This window comes from Stomoxys calcitrans, chromosome 1 (genome assembly GCF_963082655.1).
Source record: "Stomoxys calcitrans chromosome 1, idStoCalc2.1, whole genome shotgun sequence".
Classification (NCBI taxonomy): Eukaryota; Metazoa; Arthropoda; class Insecta; order Diptera; family Muscidae; genus Stomoxys; species Stomoxys calcitrans.
Genome location: NC_081552.1, coordinates 28,672,272 through 28,695,870, shown reverse-complemented (window position 1 = coordinate 28,695,870; position 23,599 = coordinate 28,672,272). Strand labels below are relative to the sequence as shown.

The 23,599-nt window shown below is 41.2% G+C and overlaps 1 protein-coding gene across 5 annotated transcripts in view; it reads right to left on the bottom strand.

Moving 5' to 3' along the window:
* Positions 1–23,599, bottom strand: part of LOC106091398 (adenylate cyclase type 2) — a 499,738-nt gene that overhangs the window by 136,574 nt on the left and 339,565 nt on the right. For all 5 annotated transcript variants that reach the window (XM_059360972.1, XM_059360973.1, XM_059360971.1 and 2 more), the window contains 2 exons: positions 17,866–17,999; positions 8,508–8,705 (listed from right to left, as the gene is read on the bottom strand). In XM_059360972.1, the coding sequence (XP_059216955.1) occupies positions 8,508–8,705; positions 17,866–17,999 (332 nt within the window). The remainder of the gene's footprint in view (positions 1–8,507; positions 8,706–17,865; positions 18,000–23,599) is intronic.

Genomic DNA, 23,599 nt, shown 5'->3' with positions numbered 1-23,599 from the left:
CTTTCTCAGCTCGCTCTTACATTTTCTTAGCTCTGTCTTATAGATGTGCCAATTGTGTACTGCTTGCCCCTTGGCAAGCCAAATCCCACTGCCATCAGGAGAACCTTTAGGCCCGCCGAAATGGCCCTTTAGAACTACCACCACCGTTTTGTTAGCCTCGTCTCCTCAAGATTCGTTAGATCTTGTCATGATGACCTTCCGTACACATCCAGGGGCAGGTGAAAATGTAGTGGAACCACTCTTCCGCAAGACACTTGCGGTGTGGACTATTCCTCCACTAGCTGCTGCTGTCGATGTACTTTTTGACTTCAGTCCTTCCTCGCTGGCGCACGCCTTGAGCCCAGACCAACTGGATGACCCACCCACATAGGGCTTGTCGGGTCCCGTTTCGATGCCTTCCCCTCCTGTCGCGATTGTGGCAGGAGGATTTTCAGTCTCCTGCGATCCGCCAGACCTTAGCGATGTGGTCGATAGTTGGTTGAAAGATTGTGTTTATATTCCCTTTAGTCTTCCAAGTATCGATTCAGGATCTTAGGGAATCCTAGGTATTCAAGCATGCGTCATTGGTCGAGAAGGTATATCTTCCTTCTTGATTAAATCTAGTGCTGCACCTGGCCAGATCTCACCAATCTTTTTTAGCGCACATCCCCGAAGGCAACTAGTCTGTATGGCCCCCGGATACCAGACTGCATCGTCACAAACTGGAGAAGACCTAGAAAATTCTGCAAGGACATCGGAGTATACAGATGACAGCCCATTGACTATCGCACTCCAATTATTCCTAGGTATGCAGCTCCGTTCTTCTTCCTTGTCGACAATTGCCATCACAAATCTGTCCCTAGCGACATTAGCAAAGGTTCTTGGAGCCATCATACTGTTGTTCGCCCTAGTTCTTTTAGGCATGGGATGCCCTCCAGGTGACCGCAGACTTTTGGCTGACTGCGGTGCAGTTTCCGAATCTGTAGTCTTTGGGGTAGCCAGCGCAGCGAATCCCCGAGTCCAATTTAGAGAGTCTCTATCCCTATTAGTGAGAGTCTTAGGATCATTTGCACCAAGCCTCTCAATAAACCTGAGAGCGATGCGTCTTCTATTACTCCAAATGTCGCTATATGGACAAGAGTACACTTTCAAATTGAAAATCCTCCCAGCATGTTTTGTATTCGTACTACAAGCTATTTCTCTATATCGATTTATATGTAAAATAAAATCAGTTTGCAAATTTGTCTATGGACTTTTTCTCCTTCTTGCCATCGTACGCCTTTTTTTGTTTCAGATTCTACCTTCCCAAGGGATTATTACCATTCCCATCCTTAGGCTGATTTGTCAATTTTCGCCAATCCCCTACGAAAATCATGCTGCTGCCGCTTGTTAAACATTTTTGCCATAATTATGCCATTTAACGACATTAATTGCCATCAAATAAGGCAATACTTAGGCTTACACGACCTTACTCGACAACAAGATCCTACTAATAGCAGCTCATCAATGTGGTCACTTAATTGTTTGCCCTCAAGTCCAAAAATTTGAAACAGCCTCAATAACAGTAACACTAAATGTGTGCTAGCTCTAAAGCTCAACCAAAGTGGGGAAATGCTTTTGGTCCATTTTAAATGCGAAGGTTATACACATTAGCGCAAACATGCTTACACCAGAGTGCATGGGCTTCAGGCTATTAGGTCACTTGTGTGAGTGGGCTGGCTCGTCATATGCAGAAATGTGGATATGAGTCCATACTTAGTTACAATTTGCAATACGCATTGGAGAGGCAGAAGTAGTAGCAGAAGCAATGACACAATTTTTAGTGCCACTCATGATGCTACATTGCACTGAATACACGGCTGTTGATATTCTCGTTGTTGCGCCGTCATCATACTTCCGTTTCCTGATATAAAATGTAAGAACAGCTTTCACACAGTTTCGTACAGCGATAAATGGTTACACCGGGAAATATTTGTAACCAAATGGTTAACTAAAAGATTGATTGATGTATGGATAAAGTGATTGACAATCTGGTAATTGAGTGGGTTGGTAAATGATTGATTTCCTGTCTACACCCGGAGGAAAGTTGATACCGAACATGCTCATGTCAGTACCATATGGTTAACATGTTCGCCTATGACGCTGAACGCCTCAGTTCAAATCCTGGCGAGAACATCAGAAACATTTTCAGCGGTGGCTATCCCCTTCTAATGCTGGCGACATTTGTGAGGTACCTCTTCAAAGAAGTATCGCCCTGCGGCACGCCGATCGGACTCTGCTATAAAAAGGAGGCCTCCTCCTTATCATTGAGCTTAAACATGAATCGGACAGCACTCATTGATATGTGAAAAGTTCGGCCCTGTCCCTTAATGAAAGGTTCATCGGCAAATCTGCAGTCTGCGATGGATGACATATAAAATGATTATTGCCGTTTGGTATTAGCGTTATTACCGGGCTGGTAATGGTTTTAATACCAATCTGTAATTGTAACACCTCGAAATATTCATCTTAGGCCCCATAAAGTATATATATTCTTGATCGTCTCGATATTTTGAGTCGATCTAGCCATGTCCGTCCGTCCGTCTGTCGAATCACGATAGCGGTCGTACGCGTAATGCTAACCTCTTGAAATTTTGCACATATTCTAACTATTGATGGAGATCATTGAATATTGCAAATGGGTCATATCGGTTCAGATTTGAATATAGCTCCTTTGTAAACCGATCTTCCTATATGATTTCTTGGGCCCTTATAAGCCAAATTTTGTTTTTGTCCGATTTGGCTAAAAGTTTGCACATAGTGTTACGACTTCCAAAAACTATTCCATGTACGGTTCGAAATCGGTCTATAACCTGGTATAGCTGCCACATAAACCGATCTCTCGAATTGACATCTTTAGCCCCTGGAAGCCCCAATTTTCGCCGGATTTAGCTAAAATTTTGCAAATAGTGCTCTTTTATGACTTACAACAACTATGCCAAGTACAGTTCAAATCGGTCTCTAACCTGGTATAGTTCGCATATAAACCGATCTCCCGATTTGACTTCTTGGACTCTTACAAGCTATAATTTTTGTTCGATTTGGCTGATATTGGGCTCAAAGTATTCTGTTATGACAACTGTATCAAGTACGGTCCAAATCGGTCTGTAGCCTGATATAGCTCCCATATAAACTGATCGGCCGATTTGACTTCTTGAGCCCTTAAAAACCACAATTTGTTTCCAATTTGGCTAAAAGTTTGTACATAGTGTTCTGTTACGACTTTCAACAACTGTGTCAAGTACGGTCCAAATCGGTCTATAACGTGATATAGCTCCCATTTAACTTCTTGGGCCCTTAAAGCCACCATTTTTTGTCCGATATGGCTGAAATTTTGCGCATAATGTTCTGCTATGTCTTTCAATAACTGTGCCAAGTTCGGAGCTAATCTAGTCTATAACCTGATGTAGCTCCCATATAAACCGATCTACGGATTTGACTTCTTGAACAGTCCTCTGGCCTACAATGCTAAATCGTGCGCTGTGGCCCGGCACCCAGACGATGCGGATCGCGCTATTTTCAGAGAAGGCGTTAATCTCCTTCTTACACTCCAAGACTGTTCGAGATTTTACCGTCCTGGTAGTTATTGCTCTTATGGCCAGTTTATTGTCCGCAAAGATATTCGCACTCGACGTCCTCACGTTAGCACGACATCATCTCACGCATTCCATAATCGCCCGGATCTCCGCCTGCAGGACAGTATTATGGTCAGGCAGCCTAAAACAGATTTCACTCCTTGGGTTCTCAAGGTAGACTCCCAGGCCCACTTTGTCCTCTATATGACAGCTTATCTAAATCTGGGCCGATTTTTATGAAATTCACCATTAATGTCGAAAATCATAATTTTTCCAATTTCAATAGGCTTCATCTCTGCGCCGAAAAACACGCCCATACCATATTTCGAGAAAATCTGTTAGCAAATGACCATTTTATTGCAGTATTACTGCAAATCGGGCTCCCATGTATATGGAGCTATATCCAAATCTGAACAAATTTTTTCCAATTTCAATAGGCTTCGTCTCTAGGCTGAAAGACACGCCCATGCCAAATTTGAAGACGATCGGATGAAAATTGCCACCAGTAGTTTGTACACAAATTAACATGGACAGACGGGCAGGCGGACAGACGGACAGACAGACAAACATACAGACGGACATAGCTAAATCGAATCAGAAAGTGATTCTGAGTCGATCGGTATACTTATCAATGGGTCTATCTCTCTTCCTTTTGGGTGTTACAAACTAATTCACTACACCACTACTGTACCACAGTAGTGGTGTAAAAATCTAAGATGATCTAACCATGTTCGTCCGTCTGTCCGTCCCTCTGTTGTAATCACGCTTCAGTCTTTAAAAATTGAGATATTGAGCTGAAACTTTGCACAGATTCTTTTTTTTTACCCATGGGCAGGTTATTTTCGAAGATGGGATATATCGGACTATATCTTGATATAGCTCTTATATAGACCGATCCGCCATTTTTTTAGGTCTTAGGCCCATTTAAACCATATTTTATATCCGATTTTGCTGAAATTTGGGGCAATGAGTTGTGTTAGGCCACTTGATATGCTTCTTCAATTCGCCCCGATCGGTTCAGATTTGGATGTAGCCGCCATATAGACCGATTTCTCGATTTAAGGTTTTGGGCCCATTTATTGTCCGATGTAGCCGAAATTTGGGATTGTGAGTTGTGTTAGGCTCCTCGATATCTCTCTGCAATTTGTCCCAGATCGGTTCAGATTTGGATATAGCTGCCATGTAGACCGACCTCTCGACTTAAGGTCTTGGGCCCATAAAATGCGCTAAAAGTCCGATTTCACCGAAATTTGGGACAATGAGCTGTGCTAGGGCTTTTGATGTCCTTCTTTAATTTGATCTAGATCGGTTCAGATTTGAATATAGCTGCCTAGCTATAGATCGATCTCTCGATTTAAAGTCTTGGCCCCATAAAAGGCGCATTTGTTATCCGATTTTTCTGAAATTTGACTTATGTCAAGCTTTTCGAAACCCGTGTCTTATATGGTTAAGATCGGTCTTTTTTTTGGATATGGCTACCAAAAAGACCAAAAATGTTGTTCTACAAAATTGAACAATGGCTTGTAGTACTCAATGTCTGTGCCGAATTTGGTCCAAATCGGACCATATTTCCATAAAGCTGCTAGGGGGGGGGGGGGGGGGATAAATCATGCATTTTTCACCGGATTATGACGAAAGGTGGTTTACATATATACACGAGGTGGTGGGCGGCCGAACTTAACACCTTTTTACTTGTTTTTTCCTATAGCTTTTAAAAAATCACCCTTTGTAACCACTATATATTGCGCCCTTAGAGGGCGTAGTTCTTGTCTGATTTGGCTGAAATTTTGCACAATGGCTAAGACCTTTAACATACGTTCTAAATATGGTCTGAATCGGTTCATAGCCTGAAATGGCTCCCATTTAAACCGATCTCCCGATGTTATCTCTTAAGCGTCTAAAGAGCGTAATTCTTAACCGATTTGGCTGAAATTTTGCCTTTAACATTTGTGCTTAATATCGTCTGAATCGGTCTATAACTTGGTATAGCTCCCAATAAACCGATTTCCCGATTTTACTACTTGAGCCCTTAGAGGGCGCATTCATTATCCGATGTGGTTGAAATTTTGCAAAGTTTAGCCAACTAAAAACTTCCCCACCATTTAGGATATTAATAATTTCATTTGGGGACAAAAATATTTTGTTGAAATATCTAAGGCGCATACTTTTATATCTTTGCTCATCTACAGTCCTGTATTTATTAGAATTCAACCGAAGAAGATCCCCTCTAGCTTTCGTTATTATGGTTATTTGTTCTTGGCCGTAATTATCATTGCAGTGCAAGAGGGCCAGCCATGTAGGCAAGGAATTTTAAGATGCGTTTTTCGCTTTACTCAGCATGTTGTATATATTTAATATAGGCCTTGCTTTATATTGGGTTGCCCAAAAAGTAATTGCGGATTTTTTTAAAGAAAGTAAATGCATTTTTAATAAAACTTAGAATGAACTTTAATCAAATATACTTTTTTACACTTTTTTTCTAAAGCAAGCTAAAAGTAACAGCTGATAACTGACAGAAGAAAGAATGCAATTACCGAGTCACAAGCTGTGAAAAAATTTGTCAACGCCGACTATATGAAAAATCCGCAATTACTTTTTGGGCAACCCAATATTTCCTTCAAAAGTTTTTATTCCCTCCACCATAGGTTGGGGGATATACTAATTTCGTCATTCTGTTTTTAACTACTCCAAATATTCGTCTGAGATCCAATAAAGTATATATATTCTTGATCGTCGAGACATTTTATGTCGATCTAGCCATGTCCGTCCGTCTGTCTGTCGAAAGCAAGCTAACTTCCGAAGGAGTTAGGTTAGCCGCTTGAAATTTTGCACAAATGCTTCTTATTAGTGTAGGTCGGTTGGTATTGTAAATGGGGCATATCGGTCCATGTTTTGATATAGCTGCCATATAAACCGATCTTGGGTCTTGACTTCTTGAGCCTCTAGAGTGCGCAATTCTTATCCGATTGAAATGAAATTTTGCAAGACATGTTTTGTTATGATATTCAAGAATTGTGCCAAGTATGATTCAACTCGGTTCATAACCTGATATAGCTGCCATATAAACCGATCTTGGGTCTTGACTTCTTGAGCCTCTAGAGGGCGCAATTCTTATCCGATTGGAATGAAATTTCGCACATTATGTTTTGTTATGATATCCAACAACTGCGCCAAGTATGGTTCAAATCGGTCTATAACCTGATATAGCTGTCATATAAACCGACCTTAGGTCTTGACTTCTTGAGCCCCCAGAGGTCGCAATTCTTATCCGATTTGAATGGAATTTCGCACGAAGTATTTTGTAATGATATCCAACAACTGTGACAAGTATGGTCCAAATCAGTTCATAACCTAATATAGCTGCCATAAAAACCGATCTTGGGTCTTGACTTCTTGAGCCTCTAGGAGGCGCAATTCTTATCCGATTTGAATGAAATTTTGCACAACGTGATTTTTTTATGATATCCAACAACTGTGCCAAGTATGGTTTAAATCGGTCAATAACCTGATATAGCTGCCATATAAACCAATCTGGGATCTTGATTTCTTAAGCTTCTAGAGGTCGCAATTATCATCCGATCTGCTTGAAATGTTGTGCGACGGATCCTCTCATGACCCTCAAAATACGTGTTAATTATGGTCTGAGTCGGTCTATAGCCTGATATAGCTCCCATATAAATCGATCTCTCTATTTTACTTCTTGAGCTCCCGAAGGTCGCCATTCTTATTGGCTGACATTTTACACAGGTCTCCAACATATAATTTAACTGTGGTCCGAACCGGACCATATCTTGATATCGCTCTAATAGCAGAGCAAATCTTTTTATTTATACTTTTGTTTTGCCTAAGAATAGATGCCGGGAAAAAAACTCTAGAAATGCGATCCATGGTGAAGGGTATATAAGATTCGGCCCTGCCGAACTTAGCACGCTTTTACTTGTTTTGTCGTTAGTTTCATGCTACTTTTTATACTTTCGATTTCTAGCTCAAAATTCATTTTTGGATTATGGCGAAACAGTTTGTTGACAGCCCCATATAACGCTTTTTGGTTTGGTAATCCTCGTATAGTAAGTTTGGTCCGTCCTAGTTGATCTTCCAACGTTTGCAATCTTTTACAGTCCTCTTCCTTTGCATCCCTCAGTGCTTTTATTTCTGTTTTTAGTACCTCATTCTTAGTGGTTAAACTCTTTGTGTCCTCTGTTAAAATAACCAATTTTTTAGTTTCTGCCTTAGGGAAACTATACAAAGGCACACCAAGGTTTCAGAAGGCCAGCTTTGAGTCCAACTGCGTATATGATGGAATCACACAAGATCAAGGTAGAGACCCCCTAGACAGCCTTGTGGTTTCATCTTCCTCCTTATAGCTATAAATACAGACCAAAAGAGTATGTGAAACTCAGGCCCAATAGAAATATGTATGGCAAAACGTAGATAAAGGGATTCCAATTTCGACATCTAGAATTTTAAGTAAACCATCACCTAACATAGGCTTCGCTCAATTTGGTTAATCCGCTTAGTCCAGCTTCCAGCGATCCTTAAGACACTATAGGCTTTTCATGAAAGTGCTTCGCGTCATGGAAAGTCAAAAGAAGGGGGTAGATGGAAAAAACGCCGACTATATGAAAAATCCGCAATTACTTTTTGGGCAACCCAATACTTTTGTGACGTCTTTAAAGGACGTCTTAAAATTTGCTCAATTAACCTGCCTTGGAAGGTCATCCTGCCAGTTGGGTTCAAAATAAAGTGCTGTTCAAGACAAAGTTTATTCCCACATTTTCTCACACAATTTTTGTTTGTGTATATTCCCTTATAAAAAGCAATAACCAAACCTTACCAAAGCACTTTAAACCTGACTAACTCACAAGAAGCGTATGGTGTTTAGTTTTCTGTGTCCTTAGTTTATGTGATACTTACCAGGAATACTGCAAATAATGGTAATGGCGCTAACTCTTCACCCGTAATTGCGGCTATCGTTCCCAATGAGAATGTGGTCACAATGGCAAAAGACAATGCCGCTGCCGGTGAACTCAAAACGGCTGGGAATTGCAATGCTGTTAATATGCTGGCCGATATTAAGGCAGCCGTTGCCAGTAAAAGCGTTTGCAATAATTGCTGTAATTAGATTGAAGAGAGGAGATGATGGAAAATAAAAATGAGAAGAATTTTAAAGATAACTAAAGGTGGGGGTGATAACTCTTAAGGATTTCTTATAGCCTGTAATAATGTGGAACATTTGAAATGTGCTTTCAAGAAATGAGTTGTTGTTTTCACCCTTCACATTGGGAAAGGGGGTATATTCATTTAGTCATTCTGTTTGCAACACATCGAAATAGGAATTTTTGGCCTTACAAAGTATGTGTATACATTTCGAATCTTCGTAAAATTCTAAGACAATTTAACGGTGTCCGTGTGCGGCTCTCCGTCCATCGGTCTGTGTGTCCGTCGGTTGTAATTAGTCTTTAAAAATTGAGATATTGTGCTAAGATTTGGCACATATTTCGTTTCTACGCAGATTAAGGATCAAAACAGAGACCGAAATCTCGTTTTAGGGTCATTAGCCCACCGCAGGCGCATTTATTATTATTTCGCTGAAATTAGCTACAGTGAGTTTTATCGGCCAATATTTACATAAATATAACCGACCGAACTGCCTATATAGGGTCTTAAGCCCATAACAGGCGCATTTATTATCCGAATTCGCTGAAATTTATGACAATGAGTTTCACAAGGCCCGAAACCAAATATGGTCAAGATCGCAACATATTTTAATAAAGTTGCCATATAGATCGATCTGCCTATTTTGGGTCTAAGGCACCTAACGGCTGCATTTATTACCCGATTTAACAGAAATTTGGAACAGTAAGTTGTATTAAGTCTCCCGACATTTGTCTCGAATATGCTTCTGGTTGTGCTATATTTAGATATCGCTGCCACATGCAGTGATCTTCAGCTTTAGATTCTAAATACCATAAAAGGCGGATTTATTATCCCATTTCGATGAAAATTTAAGCAGTGAGTTATTTTAAGCCATCCATCATTCGACCCAAATATGGTTCAGATAGGACTATATTTAGATATAGCTGCCATATAGACCGATCGGCCGATTTGGGCTTAAACAAATAAACGGCGCATTTATTATCTGATTTGGGTGACATTTGAAACCGTTAGCTGCTTTAAGACTCCTGACATCCGAACCAAATATGGTTCAGATAGGACCCTATTTAGATGTAGCTGCCTTATAGGCTGATATGTGGATGAAGGGTCTTGCAAATTTTGCCCTTTAACATTCCACTAAGGAACAGGGGCAAACTTCTCACATATCAATGAATTTTAAATTTATGCTATAAGCCGTCATAGCGTATAAGCGATATTTATAGAACAATGTTTTAAAATAAATCATACGTTACCATGGCCAAAAAACTAACTTCAAGGCATTTCCAAATTACAGTGGGAAAAATGCGATAAAAATATTTCATGGTAGACCATACATCCAAATATTGGGTGGCCCATTAAAAATTGCAAAAACTTACTTGGGCCACTTTGTAAAATGCGTTACAAGGTATCGGAATATGGGCACTGTAACGGATATTTGTAAAATTTTTTATTCACAGAAAGTTTATGTGACCCTGGTAGCCGAGTTGATAGCGTGTTCGGATTACCAGTGTGAGGGTCGTGGGTTCGTTTCCCACCAGAGGCCAGATCTGGCGTCACTTTGGTATCATAATGGATAATAAGAAAAACAAGTAAAAAAAGCGACCTTAGTTCGGCCGGTACGAATCTTATATTGGGTTACCCAAAAAGTAATTGCGGATTTTTTAAAAGAAAGTAAATGCATTTTTATTAATAAAACTTAGAATGAACCTTTATCAAATATACTTTTTTTACACTTTTTTTTCTAAAGCAAGCTAAAAGTAACAGCTGATAACTGACAGAAGGAAGAATGCAATTACCGAGTCACAAGCTGTGAAAAAATTTGTTAACGCCGACTATATGAAAAATCCGCAATTACTTTTTGGGCAACTCAATATATCCTTCACCATGGATCGCATTTGTCAAGTTCTTTGCCCCGTATCTTTATAGGCAAACATATGATAATGGATAAACACTGCTATGCTATATCAGGTTACTAACCGATTCGGGCTTGGCATGGATGTTGAACACCATCTACTATGGTTATGGATCGATTCAGACCATAAGTGGCACATATGTTAAAATCATAGAAACAGTGATTGTGGAAATAAGTTTCAGCCAAATTAGTTAAGATTTACGCCCTCTAGAGTTTCAGAAAGTATAATTGGCAGATCGTTTTATATGAGAGCTATATCAGCTTATCGACCAATTCAGACTATATTTGGTACGTAAGTGAGAAGACTTTAGAAGTATTCGTCGAGTGGAGCAGACGTGTTTTCATTTCGCTTCTCAAAGATTAATATCCGTATTTTGAAATAGACACTACCAATTACAAAAATTTAAAAAAAAAAAAAATTTAAAACCTTCTGAAGTAGTCTCAAAATGGACTCCAAAGACCCAACAGCTGCGGTGGTGGCATCAGACCGTAGCATATTATTCGCCCCTCCTACAAGTGTGGTTGCCTTGGCACCTATAGTCGAGAGTAATACTTCAAACGCTCAACCAGTCGTCAGACTAACGAATTTGGAAGAGACGGATAAACCAGAGGGATGCGCAGCTCGTCCCTAGTCTATATGTAAAGGTGATGTTTCCGATTCAGATTTAGAGAGCGACAGTGTCATTGAAATAGTCATTGCAGCCAAATTGAGAGATGAGGACAGCGGGATAACGGCAGTAGTTAGCGATGGCTTTGCTCTAGCAAGAGGACCAAGAAAGCGATCCGGGGCATGACCAAGGAGACATAGAATAATGCACCGGTAGCGCAATCGGGCGAAAGTGTAGGACGCTTAAAGGAATAGAACTGACATTCCAAGCACTTCTTTGGAAGCTGAGAAGAGATTCAGATCTCCCGAAGAGTATAACACTGCTAAAACTGTGAGGAAGAACAAGAAGTCAAGACCCAAGATCGGTTTATATGGCAGCTATATAAGGTTATGGACCGATTTAAACCATACTTGGCATAGTTGTTGGATATCGTAACAAAACACGTCGTGCAAAATTTCATTCCAATCGGATAAGAATTGCGCACTCCAGAGGCTCAAGAAGTCAAGACCCCAGATCGGTTTATATGGCAGCTATATCAGGTTATGAACCGATTTGAACCATACTTGGCACAATTGTTGGATATCATAATAAAACACGTCGTGCAAAATTGCATCCCAATCGGATAAGAATTGCGCACTCTAGAGGCTCAAGAAGTCAAGACCCAAGATCGGTTTATATGGCAGCTATATCAGGTTATAAACCGATTTGAACCATGTTTGGCACAGTTGTTGGATATAATAACAAAATACTACGTGCCAAAATTCATTCAAATTGGATAAGAATTGCGCACTCTAGAGGCTCAAGAAGTCAAGACCCAAGATCGGTTTATATGGCAGCTATATCAAAACATGGACCGATATGGCCCATTTACAATACCAACCGACCTACACTAATAAGAAGTATTTGTGCAAAATTTCAAGCGGCTAGCTTTACTCCTTCGGGAGTTAGCGTGCTTTCGACAGACAGACGGACGGACGGATGGACGGACAGACGGACGGACATGGCAAGATCGACATAAAATTTCACGACGATCAAGAATATATATACTTTATGGGGTCTCAGACGAATATTTCGAGTAGTTACAATCAGAATGACGAAATTAGTTTACCCCCATCTTATGGTGGAGGGTATAAAAAGAGCTCCCCGCTTTCAAATATTTTGAGAAGACCAAGCCGGCCCTTCCGCAATGGAGACTCCAGACAGTGTACTGAGGAGGGTTGACAAAGTCGGAACAGGAACGAAGGAAGCGAGCACGGCCCCTGAGTCTTCATGGAGGACTGTGACTTCCAAAAGAAGGCCACAGCCATCACAGAGAGAAAAGATGGTCGTTGGAAAATGTAAGGAGCCGCCTTCTTATGCCAGAGTGGCAAGGAAGCACAACAGAGATGAGCTAACTTATGCAGTCATCAATATCGGCAGTGCATCCGGTAGGATCCCATCAGATAATCGGTCCTAAGTGAAACATTTGGTAAACGAAAGGGTTTTCGATTATGTGTTGAACTCTGAATGGGGTACACCCATACGGATTATGAGCAGCGAGTATAGAGGGGACGTCTTAACGCTGCACTTTGCATCAGAGGAATGTATTGATACCGTTAAAAAGCTAGTTGGAAGAATCCACACTCCCTGATGCGCAACACTCAACCTTGTGAGAAAGGCCCACAAAGGCGACATTCTTCATTAAGGATGAGGGAGGCGAATTCGGGACGGAAACAAGCAAAACCAAAAGTTGGTCGTGGAGAAATGGGAGGTCTTGCACGGGAAGAAGAAGAAGAAAGGTACTCTCCCTGTGGTGGGCATTGATCAAGTCTCCATGATAAGTTTGGCTAAGACTAAAGGCATGACGTTCTACGGGACCAAGGTCGTTTTTTTCAAGATTAGAAAGACTAGGATAGGCAAATATCCTCATATTGAGCCATCAGGCGTTGCGGTGGCAGGACACTCAATACCGTCTAACCAACAGGGGGCCGAAGACGAGACAATCATCGTCTCTCTCAACATTGGGAAGACTAGGATAAGCCAATATCCTAATACTAAAACATCAGGCAGTGCAGAGGCAAGAGACCCAACACAGTCTAACGAACAGGGACCCGGCGACGGACTCATCAAAGATTTGAAGATTTGGAAGACTAGGATGGGTAAAGATACTCAAATTAAAAGATTAGCAATCGCAGCGTCAGGAGTCTCAATGAAGCCTAACGAACAGGGAGTCAACGATGGAACCATTTTATATTGCGAAAACATCAAGCAGTGCAGTGACAGGAAGTTAATTTAGCCTAAAGAGCAGGGAGCAGGCGAAGAGACCATAACCCAAACACATGAAACCCATTTAGTGGAGGACTAAGCATTGAGGTCATCCATATATACCTCCAAAGAAGCGAAACAGACCGGAAAAAAGTTTCTGGACTGAACCATGTCAATAAGCAATTATTTTATGTTAACACTGATACTCGGCCGAGGACCTACGTTATTTATCATAAAAATTAAATGATGTATTTTCCCAAGAGTTGTCAACATCAGATGCAACAGTGTTGAGACAGGGAGACGGTGGAGCATACCTTGCATCACGTCGATGGTGTTCAGGATTGGAGGGTCACTTCATCGCAAAATTTGGTTTAGAATAGCACGGTCAGCGCCAAATCCGATTAGCTTTCGTAATATTGGGTTGCCCAAAAAGTAATTGCGGATTTTTTAAAAGAAAGTAAATGCATTTTTAATAAAACTTACAATGAACTTTAATCAAATATACTTTTTTAACACTTTTTTTCTAATGCAAGCTAAAAGTAACAGCTGATAACTGACAGAAGAAAGAATGCAATTACAGAGTCATAAGCTGTGAAAAAATTTGTCAACGCCGACTATATGAAAAATCCGCAATTACTTTTTGGGCAACCCAAGAGTTGAAGATTTTGGAAGACTACTCAGAAGAAGACGTGAAAACCAGCTGGTCAAAAGTTGAAAACCAGCTGGTCAAAATTTGGAAGACTACTCAGACGAAGACTTGGGCAAGGTAATTTAGATTGTCCAAGCATCGAAGACAGACATTGACCACAATGTTGAGTGCAAGGATTACGGCTACACTAGGGGGGTCTTTCGAGGAGAGTTGTCGTCTTCGAGAAAGGAAATCAGCCCAAGCAAAACCCTGGATGCAATATTGGAAAAGAGGTCCGCAGACTTTAAAACAGAGCACGCACTAAAAAAGCGGAAATATATTGGTATGTGTATTACACACGGCTCAAGGAATTTCCAGAGTGGCAAAACGTGCTTCCTGGAAGTTTTGCTGCTGCCAGTCCGATAGCGTTAATGATGCCGCCAAGAAGAAAAAGTTTCTCTCAAAAACCCATGCCCAACTTGAATCCTCGAGGAGCTTCGAACTACTTAAGTCACCCGGACCTGATGGAATATTTCCAGAGTTGCTACAGAAGGAGGCCTACTATACAATTTGGCGCCCCATCTTGCCTGTATTTTCACTGCGTACATAGGACTTGCATATGCTCTGAAATCTTGTCAGGGAGCATAGGAGGTATTTATACCCAAGCCCGGCAAGGTAATTTATGCGACACCAAAGGCCTACAAACCTTAAGGCCTTACGTCCTTCTTACTCAAAACCATGGAAAGTATTATGGATACCATGATAAAGAGTAGGACATGCGGCGAACTGCTCAAATACAAACAGCATGCCTTGTCAAGCGACGTTCGGTAGAGACTGCTCTGCACGAGGTTGTGCATAAAATAGAAGAATCCTTCGATGCCAAGACGTACACATGGCGGTATGCATCGACATCGAAGGGGCTTTAGACAATGTGTTGAACGACTCACTGATGCAATCTTTAGACCACTACCGGATCCTTAGAGACTGGACAAACCACATGCTAAGCAACAAATGGATAAATTGTGGGCCACATGACGCAAATATAAGGGAGAAATTGGCACAGGCTACGCCACAGGGGGAATTTTATCGCCACTCCTATGGGTGAAGGGTGCTGACAGAGTAGGGATTTGAACGAGTCTGCTACGTAGACGATGTTATAATATCTTCCAATGGGTAAGGATACGAACCATCTATGCGGTAGGGCTGAAAGGGTCCTGCAGATGGCATACGACTGGGCTAGATTTAGGGATCTCAATGTTAACCCAGAAGCGACCGAAGTCTGCCTGATCATGAGGAAGACAAAGGTGAGCCAATTTAACGCACCAAGTTTCCTCAATGAAATGATAGCGTACTGAGAAGGCTCACAGCGTACTGTGAAGGCTCACAGATCTTGGGCACTATGTAGACGGGCCGTTGGCTCGAAATGCGGCCTGAATCCGAGGATAGTCCACTGGCTCTACAGGAGCGTGATTAGACCAATACTTACTTATGTCTCAGTAGTTTGGTGGACTGCTATGGAGAAAAAGTGCAACATAAGGACCACACGAAAGGTTTGGAGAACATGTTGTCTTGGCACGTCCACCAGGGTACTGGAGACTATTCTAGATATCCGACCCACAGACATACACATTTGGGAAGGTAGCCACTGCGGCTTTAGACTTAAGGCGATGGGAGACTGGATTGAGATTGGGAGCAGCTCATACCATCGCGGTGTAATCGAGGCAATGATAGGAAACCGCGAAGGAATGGACGAGGTTTGCCATCAGATACCTGAAACGTCACTTGAGGTTGAGTGCGAGGCACTGCTGCCAGCAGCACAGTCTTGGATTGACGGTACGCTAGTATTGCCATCTGGAAGATGTTACACGAATGGTTCAAAGCTAGACGACAGAGTGAGTCTGGGGGTCTGCATTGAGAACTCAAAGACTGAGATCTGTTTTAGACTGCCCAACCATAATACGGTCCAAAGGCGGAGATCCGGGCGATCGCGAATGCGTGAGGTGGTGTGGTGCTAGTGCGACGATGTCGAGTGTCAATATCTCTACGGACAGTAAACAGACCATAAGGGCAATTACAATTAGGACGGTAAAGTCAAGAACAGTCTTGGAGTGTAAGAAGGAGATTAAAGCCTTCTCTGAGAATGGCACGATCAGCGTCGTTTAGGTGCAGGGCCATAGCGGAGTAAGGGGGAATGAAAAAGCGGACGATTTGGCAGTGAAGGCCAGAGGACTGCAGTCAATAAACTTGGTTAACCGGAAGCCTTTCGGGTCAACACAGTCCGAGTTAAGGGCGTGGGCTACGAACGCGCATGAAACACTGTGGAACCGCCGCGAAATGGTCGGTGGGACGACGCAAATCCTATGCGAGGAATCCGTATAGTGAGAAGACGAGGCTATTGCTGAAAGGTAGTAAACAGGTGGGCAGTATAGCTTTCGACATCACAACGGGACATGAGCTCACTTATGCAAAATCGGAGCGGCAAGTGATAGTATGTAGAGGGCATGTGGGGAAGATGATGAGACGCTGTAGGGCTTCCTTTGTCATTGATCGACTATTGCGGCTAACAGACAACGGAACTTAGGTGGGTACATAATACCAGACATGAACTAAGTTAGGGGTGTGGCATGCAAAACAATTAGGGATTTTGTAAGTAGCACGGAATTTCTGACTTGGATTTTCTATTTCTAGGTTACTTTTAAGTATTTGGAGCGCATAACAAGCACCTTGCTGGCTTAGGTGTATGCCCATGGTGGCATGGGGCGGATTAATATCCGCACCCTCTTTTCAACCTAACCTAGAAGACGGAGACAGGGATTGTGCACAATATCATCCAAATTGGATAAGAGTTCCATACTCCTGAGGGTTAAGAAGTATAATCGGGAGATCGTTTTGTATGTGAGCTACGTTTGGTAATTTAACAATTCATATGATATTTGGCACGTATATATGTTGGAGATTATAGGAGAAGTCACTGTGGAAAATTTTAGCCTAATCGGATTACAATGACTCCCTGTAGGGGCTCAAGCAGTAAAATCGGAAGATTAGTTTATATGGGAGCTTTAACAGGTTATATACCAAATTCAAACCTTATTATGTTGAAGGTCAGAGAAACAGCGCCCTCAAGAGGCTCCAGAGAAACATCGAGAGATCGGTTTATATGGGAACTATATCAGGTTATGTACCAATTAGAAAAAGTCATTGTGAAAAATTGCAACCAAATTGGATAAGAATTACGCTCTCTAGAGGCTCAAGAAGCATAATCTAAATATTTTCCGATATGACCCATTTACAACCCAACCGAGCTTCACTATGTTGTGCAAAACTTCAAGCGCCTAGATTTACTCCTTAAGAGTTAACGTGCTTTCGACAGATGGATGAGCGGAAAGACAGACAGCTAGACAGATGGACGGACATGGCAGGATCGATTTAAAATGTCATGGCTATCAAGAATAAATATACCTTATGGGGTCTTAGAAAAATATTCCGATGTATTACAAATAGAATGACGGTCCTATGGTAGAGGGTATAATAATAGACTGCCACTCGACCTTAGCCTAACCTTAGGTAGCCTTACATTTGTGAAAATTTTTCTTGGCCCACACTATTTAAACTTTAAATTTATTATGCACCCCATTGACTTTTGTCATAACTTTCTTTATCCTGCCACCACCATTACCTTTTGACTATAGCATGCATACTTTGAACAAATGGACGGACATAACTCACCTGTTGGTAGATGACACCCAGTATAATGGACACCACACATGCTGCCAAGGATATCCATAAACCAGAGCGAAACAATGACTTACGCAAACGTTGGCGATAGCGTGTATACAGGTCATCTAAATGAATGTTCTCGGCTGTAAAGAGAAAAAAGGAAAAAATGGAAAATTTTAACAGAAGACCAGCAGACAACAACAAAGGACTTTTTAAAAGCTAGAACGTCAAGGACAATAATATGAAGATAGCTGCACATTGTAACTATTTTGATAAAAATAAAGTTTTTTTTTATAGTCGTATAAGATGCCTTCATAAAAATGTTAACAAGACTTTAAACAGGGAAAGAGAAAACAAATAAAAAGGCATTAAGTTCGGCCAGGCCGAACTTTGGATACCCACCACCTCGGGAATATACGTAAACCACCTTCCATCAAAATCCGGTGAAAATTGTATACCTTTTGTCCCATAGCAGTTATATCAAAATATGTTCCGATTTGGACCAAATACTTGTAAGTACAAGTCATTGTTCAATTGTGTATAACAAAATATTGGTCTTTTAAGTAGCTTTATCTAAAAAGAAACCGATCTGAGCTACATACGACACGGATTTCGAAAAGCCTAACATAAGTCACTGTGTCAAATTTCAGTCAAAACGGACTATAAATGCACCTTTTATGGGCCCAAAACCTTAAATAGAGAGATCGGTCTATATGACAGCTATATCCAAATCTTAACCGATCTGTGCCATATTGCAGGACTATGTCGAGGGGCTTAACTTAACTCACTGTTTCAAATTTCGGCAACATCGGACAATAAATGAGCATTTTATGGGCCCAAAACCTGAAATCGAGAGATCGGTCTATATGGCAGCTATATCCAAAATTGGTCCGATCTGCACCAAATTGATAACGGATATCAAAAGGCCTAACACAATTTACTGTCCCAAATTTCAGCAAAATCGGACAATAAATGTGGCTTTTATGGGCCTAAGACCCTAAATCGGAGGATCGGTCTATTTGGCAGCTATATCCAAATCTGCACCGATCAAAGCCAAATTGACGAAGGATGTCGAAGGGTCTAACACAACTCACTGTCCCGAATTTCAGCAAAATCAGATAATAAATGTGGCTTTTACGGGCCTAAGAACCTAAATCGGAGGATCGGTCTATATGGCAGCTATATCCAAATCTGGACAGATCTGTGCCATATTGCAGGACTATGTCGAGGGGCCTTACGCAACTCACTGTCCCGAATTTCATCAAAATCGGATATTAAATGTAGCTTTTATGGGCCTAAGACCCTAAATCGGAGGATCGGTCTATATGGGGGCTATATGAAGATATAGTCCGATATTGCCCATCTTCGAACTTAACCTGCTTATGGACAACAAAAAAAAGAACCTGTGCAAAATTTCAGCTCAATATCTCTATTTTTAAAGACTGTAGCGTGATTTCAACAGACAGACCGACAGACGGACATGTCTAGATCGTCTTAGATTTTTACGCTGATCAAGAATATATATACTTCATAGGGTCGGAAATGGATATTTCGATATGTTGTAAACGGAATGACAAAATGAATATACCCCCATCCTTCGGTGGTGGGTATAAAAACAAGTAAAAGCGTGCTAAGTTCTGCCGGGCCGAATCTTGTATACCCTCCACCATTGATCGCATTTGTCGAGTTCTATGCGCGGTATATCTTTTTAGGCAAACAAAGAATATTGAATAAGAACTGTTATGCTATTGGAGCTATATCAAGTTATAGTCCGATTCGGACCATAAATGAGTGCTGAACGTTGTACAAGTCATTGTGTTCATTCGGATAAGAATTGCGCCTTGTAGGGGCTCAAGAAGCAAAATCGGGAGATAGGTTTACATGAGAGCTGTATCAAGCTATTGATCGATTCAAACTATATTAGACAAGTATGTTGAAGGTCATGAGAGAAGCCGTTGTACAAAATTTCAGCCAAATCGGATGAGAATTGCGCCCTCTAGAGGTTCAAGCAGTCAATATCCTAGATCGGTTTCTATGGCAGCTATATCAGGTTCTATACCGATTTACGCCATACTCAGCACATTTATTGGAAGTCATAACAAAACACTTCGTCCAAAATTTCAGCCAAATCGGATGAGAATTGCGCGCTCTATTGGCTCAAGAAGTCAAGATCCAAGTTCGGTTTATATGGCAGCTATATCAGGTTATGGACCGATTTGAATCATACTTAACACAGTTGTTGAAAGTGATGCCAAAACACCACGTGCAAAATTTCAGTTAAATCGGACGAGAATTGCGCCATATAGAGGCTCAAGAAGTCAAGACCCAAGATCGGTTTATATGGCAGCTATATCAAGACATGGACCGATTTGGCCCATTTACAATACCAACCGACCTACACTAATAAAAAGTATTTGTGCAAAATTTCAAGCGGCTAGCTTTACTCCTTCGAAAGTTAGCGTACTTTCGACAGACAGACGGAAGGAAGGACGGACAGACGGACGGACAGACGGACGGACAGACGGACGGACAGACGGACAGACGGACGGACAGACGGACGGACAGACGGACGGACAGACGGACGGACAGACGGACGGACAGACGGACGGACGGACAGACGGACAGACGGACAGACGGACGGACAGACGGACGGACAGACGGACGGACAGACGGACGGACAGACGGACGGACAGACGGACGGACAGACGGACGGACAGACGGACGGACAGACGGACGGACAGACGGACGGACAGACGGACGGACAGACGGACAGATGGACGGACGGACGGACGGACATGGCTAGATCGACTTTAAATGACATGACGATCAAGAATATATATACTTTATGGGGTCTCAGACGCATATTTTGAGGTGTTACAAACAGAATGACGAATTTAGTATACCCCCATCCTATGGTGGAGGGTATAAAAATGAGTTAAATATAACAAGGCTTATATTGAAAAAATGTATATAAACCAAAGACTGCAGTCTTAAATGAAAACTCATAAAACTTTTAATAAGTGGGATCAAAAAGTTTTTCCTCCTTTTCGCTCATAAAGTGGTTTTGTGGGTGTTCGAAAATGACCTAAGGCTTTTACAAGTAACTTGAAAGCAGTTGATACACATTCAAGGATTACATAAAGAGCGGATGGTTAAATGTTGCCATTAGTCGTTTTTAAATTTCTGAACTTTTGGTTTGTTAGTGTTTAAGTGTTTGATTTTTCCAAATTAATTGCTCCGGTGGTTTGTGCGTTAATCTGTCTATTGTTGACTTTAATTCCTTTAAGATTAGGTTCTTAGGTTTGCGCAATCATTTGGCCTTTTGCAAAGGGCATAATACAAGGCGTTACAGTTTATTTAACAGTTGTTAAAAATTTGCGAAATCTTTTAATTGGTAAATTATAAATTTGAATTAGAACAGCCTTAACATTCATCTTAGTTAAAACTTTAGGATTTGTTTAAATTGTTTGGCAGTTAATTGTTAAAAGATTCATATTCCTTCAGTGAGTAAACTCTAAAGAAAAGCTTATATTGATGTTTCTGATATTGGTCACTAAAAACATAAATGCTTTTTGTATGGCCGACAAATGAGATGTCATGTATTTTCTAGCCAAATTAAGACAAATTGAAAATGTAAGGAGTCTTCAGGAAGGTCAAAGTTGTTTATGTACACAAGTAAACGCGCGTTAAGTCGAATCTCAAAAAACCTCTACCATGGATCACAATTTCAAATATATAGGAACTCTATCAAGTTATGAACCGATGTGGAACATGTTTGTCAAAAATACCACGTTTAAAATTTTAGTCAATTCGGATAGTAATTACGCATGATGGTTCCGACGGAGGGTGCGTTAAGGTCCGGCGAAGGTACATACGTACTTGCGAAAGGAATAAGAATTTCGCTCACCGCTCTGATTCTCCATTCTTCCAATTTATATACCCACCACCAAAGGATTTTGTCATTCCGTTTGCAACACATCGAAATATCCTTTTCCGACCCTATAAAGTATATACATTCTTGATCGTCGTAAAAATCTAAGACCGTGTCCGTCCGTCCGTCTGTCTGTTGAAATCTCGCTGCAGTCTTTAAAAATAGAGATATTTGCACAGATTCTTTTTTTGTCCATAGGAAGGTTAAGTTCGAAGAAGAGCTATATCGGACAATATCTTGATATAGCTCCCATATATACCGATCTGCCGATTTAAGGTCTTAGGCCCATTAAAACTACATTAATTATCCGATTTTGCTAAAATTCGAGAAATGTTAGGCTCCTCGACGAGATATGTTAGGCTCCTCGACATTCCTCTTCAATGCGGCCCAGATTTACATATAGCCGCCATATAGACTGATCTCTCGATATAGGATTTATTATCCGGCGCATTTATTATCCGATTTCGATGAAATTTGCTATAGCGAGTTGTGATAGGCTGCTCGACATCCCTATTCAACACGGCTCAGATTGGTCCAAATTTGTATATAGCTGTCATATAGACCGATCTCTTTAAGTTAGAAATTAGGTACAACATTCGTACCGAGTATGGTTAAGATCGGTCTATGTTTCGATATGACTGCCACATAGACCAAGTCTATCCGACATCATTGTTCCATACGACCCAGATCGGTCGAGATTTGGATGTTGCTGCCATATACTGTTTTCAGAAGTAAAGGTTTGAGGCCCATAAATGAGATGAATTTATTAATCGATTTCTCTGAAATTCAGCGCAATGAGTTCTGTCAGGCCCTTCGTCATTTGACCCGAGTATACTTGGATATAGCTGGCATATATGTCGATCTCGCTCATTAAGTTCTTGAAATTTGACACAGTGGGCTGTCATATACATATACCCATCTCCCTATTTAAGTTCGTGAGTGTTTCATGAGTCTTCATTGTTTCGTGAGTCGTGAATGTCTCGTGAGTCGTGATTAGTGTCCTGAGCACGATTTCACTCACTCACGTTCACGCAGAATTTTTTTTCAATCACGGTCACGCACGATCACGTGATTATATTGACTCACGCGTGAGACGACAACTCACGTGCACACCTCTAGTCGCCACTCTCTGGAGCAACTACACCCCCTGTGTTGGATCCTTGGTAACAAGAATTCGATAGGTAACAAGAAAGCGGATTTGCTGGCGATAGAGGTTGCAAATATTTCCACGGTCTTGATAACAGATATTCACCCGCCTCTCTCACATATATATTGTGGGCTTCGGTTGCGTTATAAGGAAACATGGTTTAAGAGATAGAACACAACAGCAGGACGAAAGCATCGATAAGCATACGGATCGGCTTAGAATCATTTCCTGATACGATTTAGCTATGTCCGTCTGTCTGTCCATGTATTCTTGTAATCAAGGTACAGGTCGTATTTCACAAAATTTTTCAAAAGTCTCATGTTTGGTCCAAGGACGAATGCTATTGATTTTGAAAAAATCGGTTTAGATTTACATATAGCTCCTATATATATCTTTCATCCGATGTGCTCTTTTAAAGCTGTAGAAGCCACAACTTTGGTCCGATCCCTACAAAATTTGGCACAAAGTATTTTTTTTTGATGTCCCAATATGTATGCAAAATTTCATCGAAATCGGTCGGTTTAGATTTACATATAGCTCCCATATATATCTTTCATCCGATGTGCCCTTTCAAAGCTGTAGGAGCCACAATTTTTATCCGATCTTTACCAAATTTCGCACGAAGTGCTTTTTGTGACGTTCCAATATGTGTGCAAAATTTTATC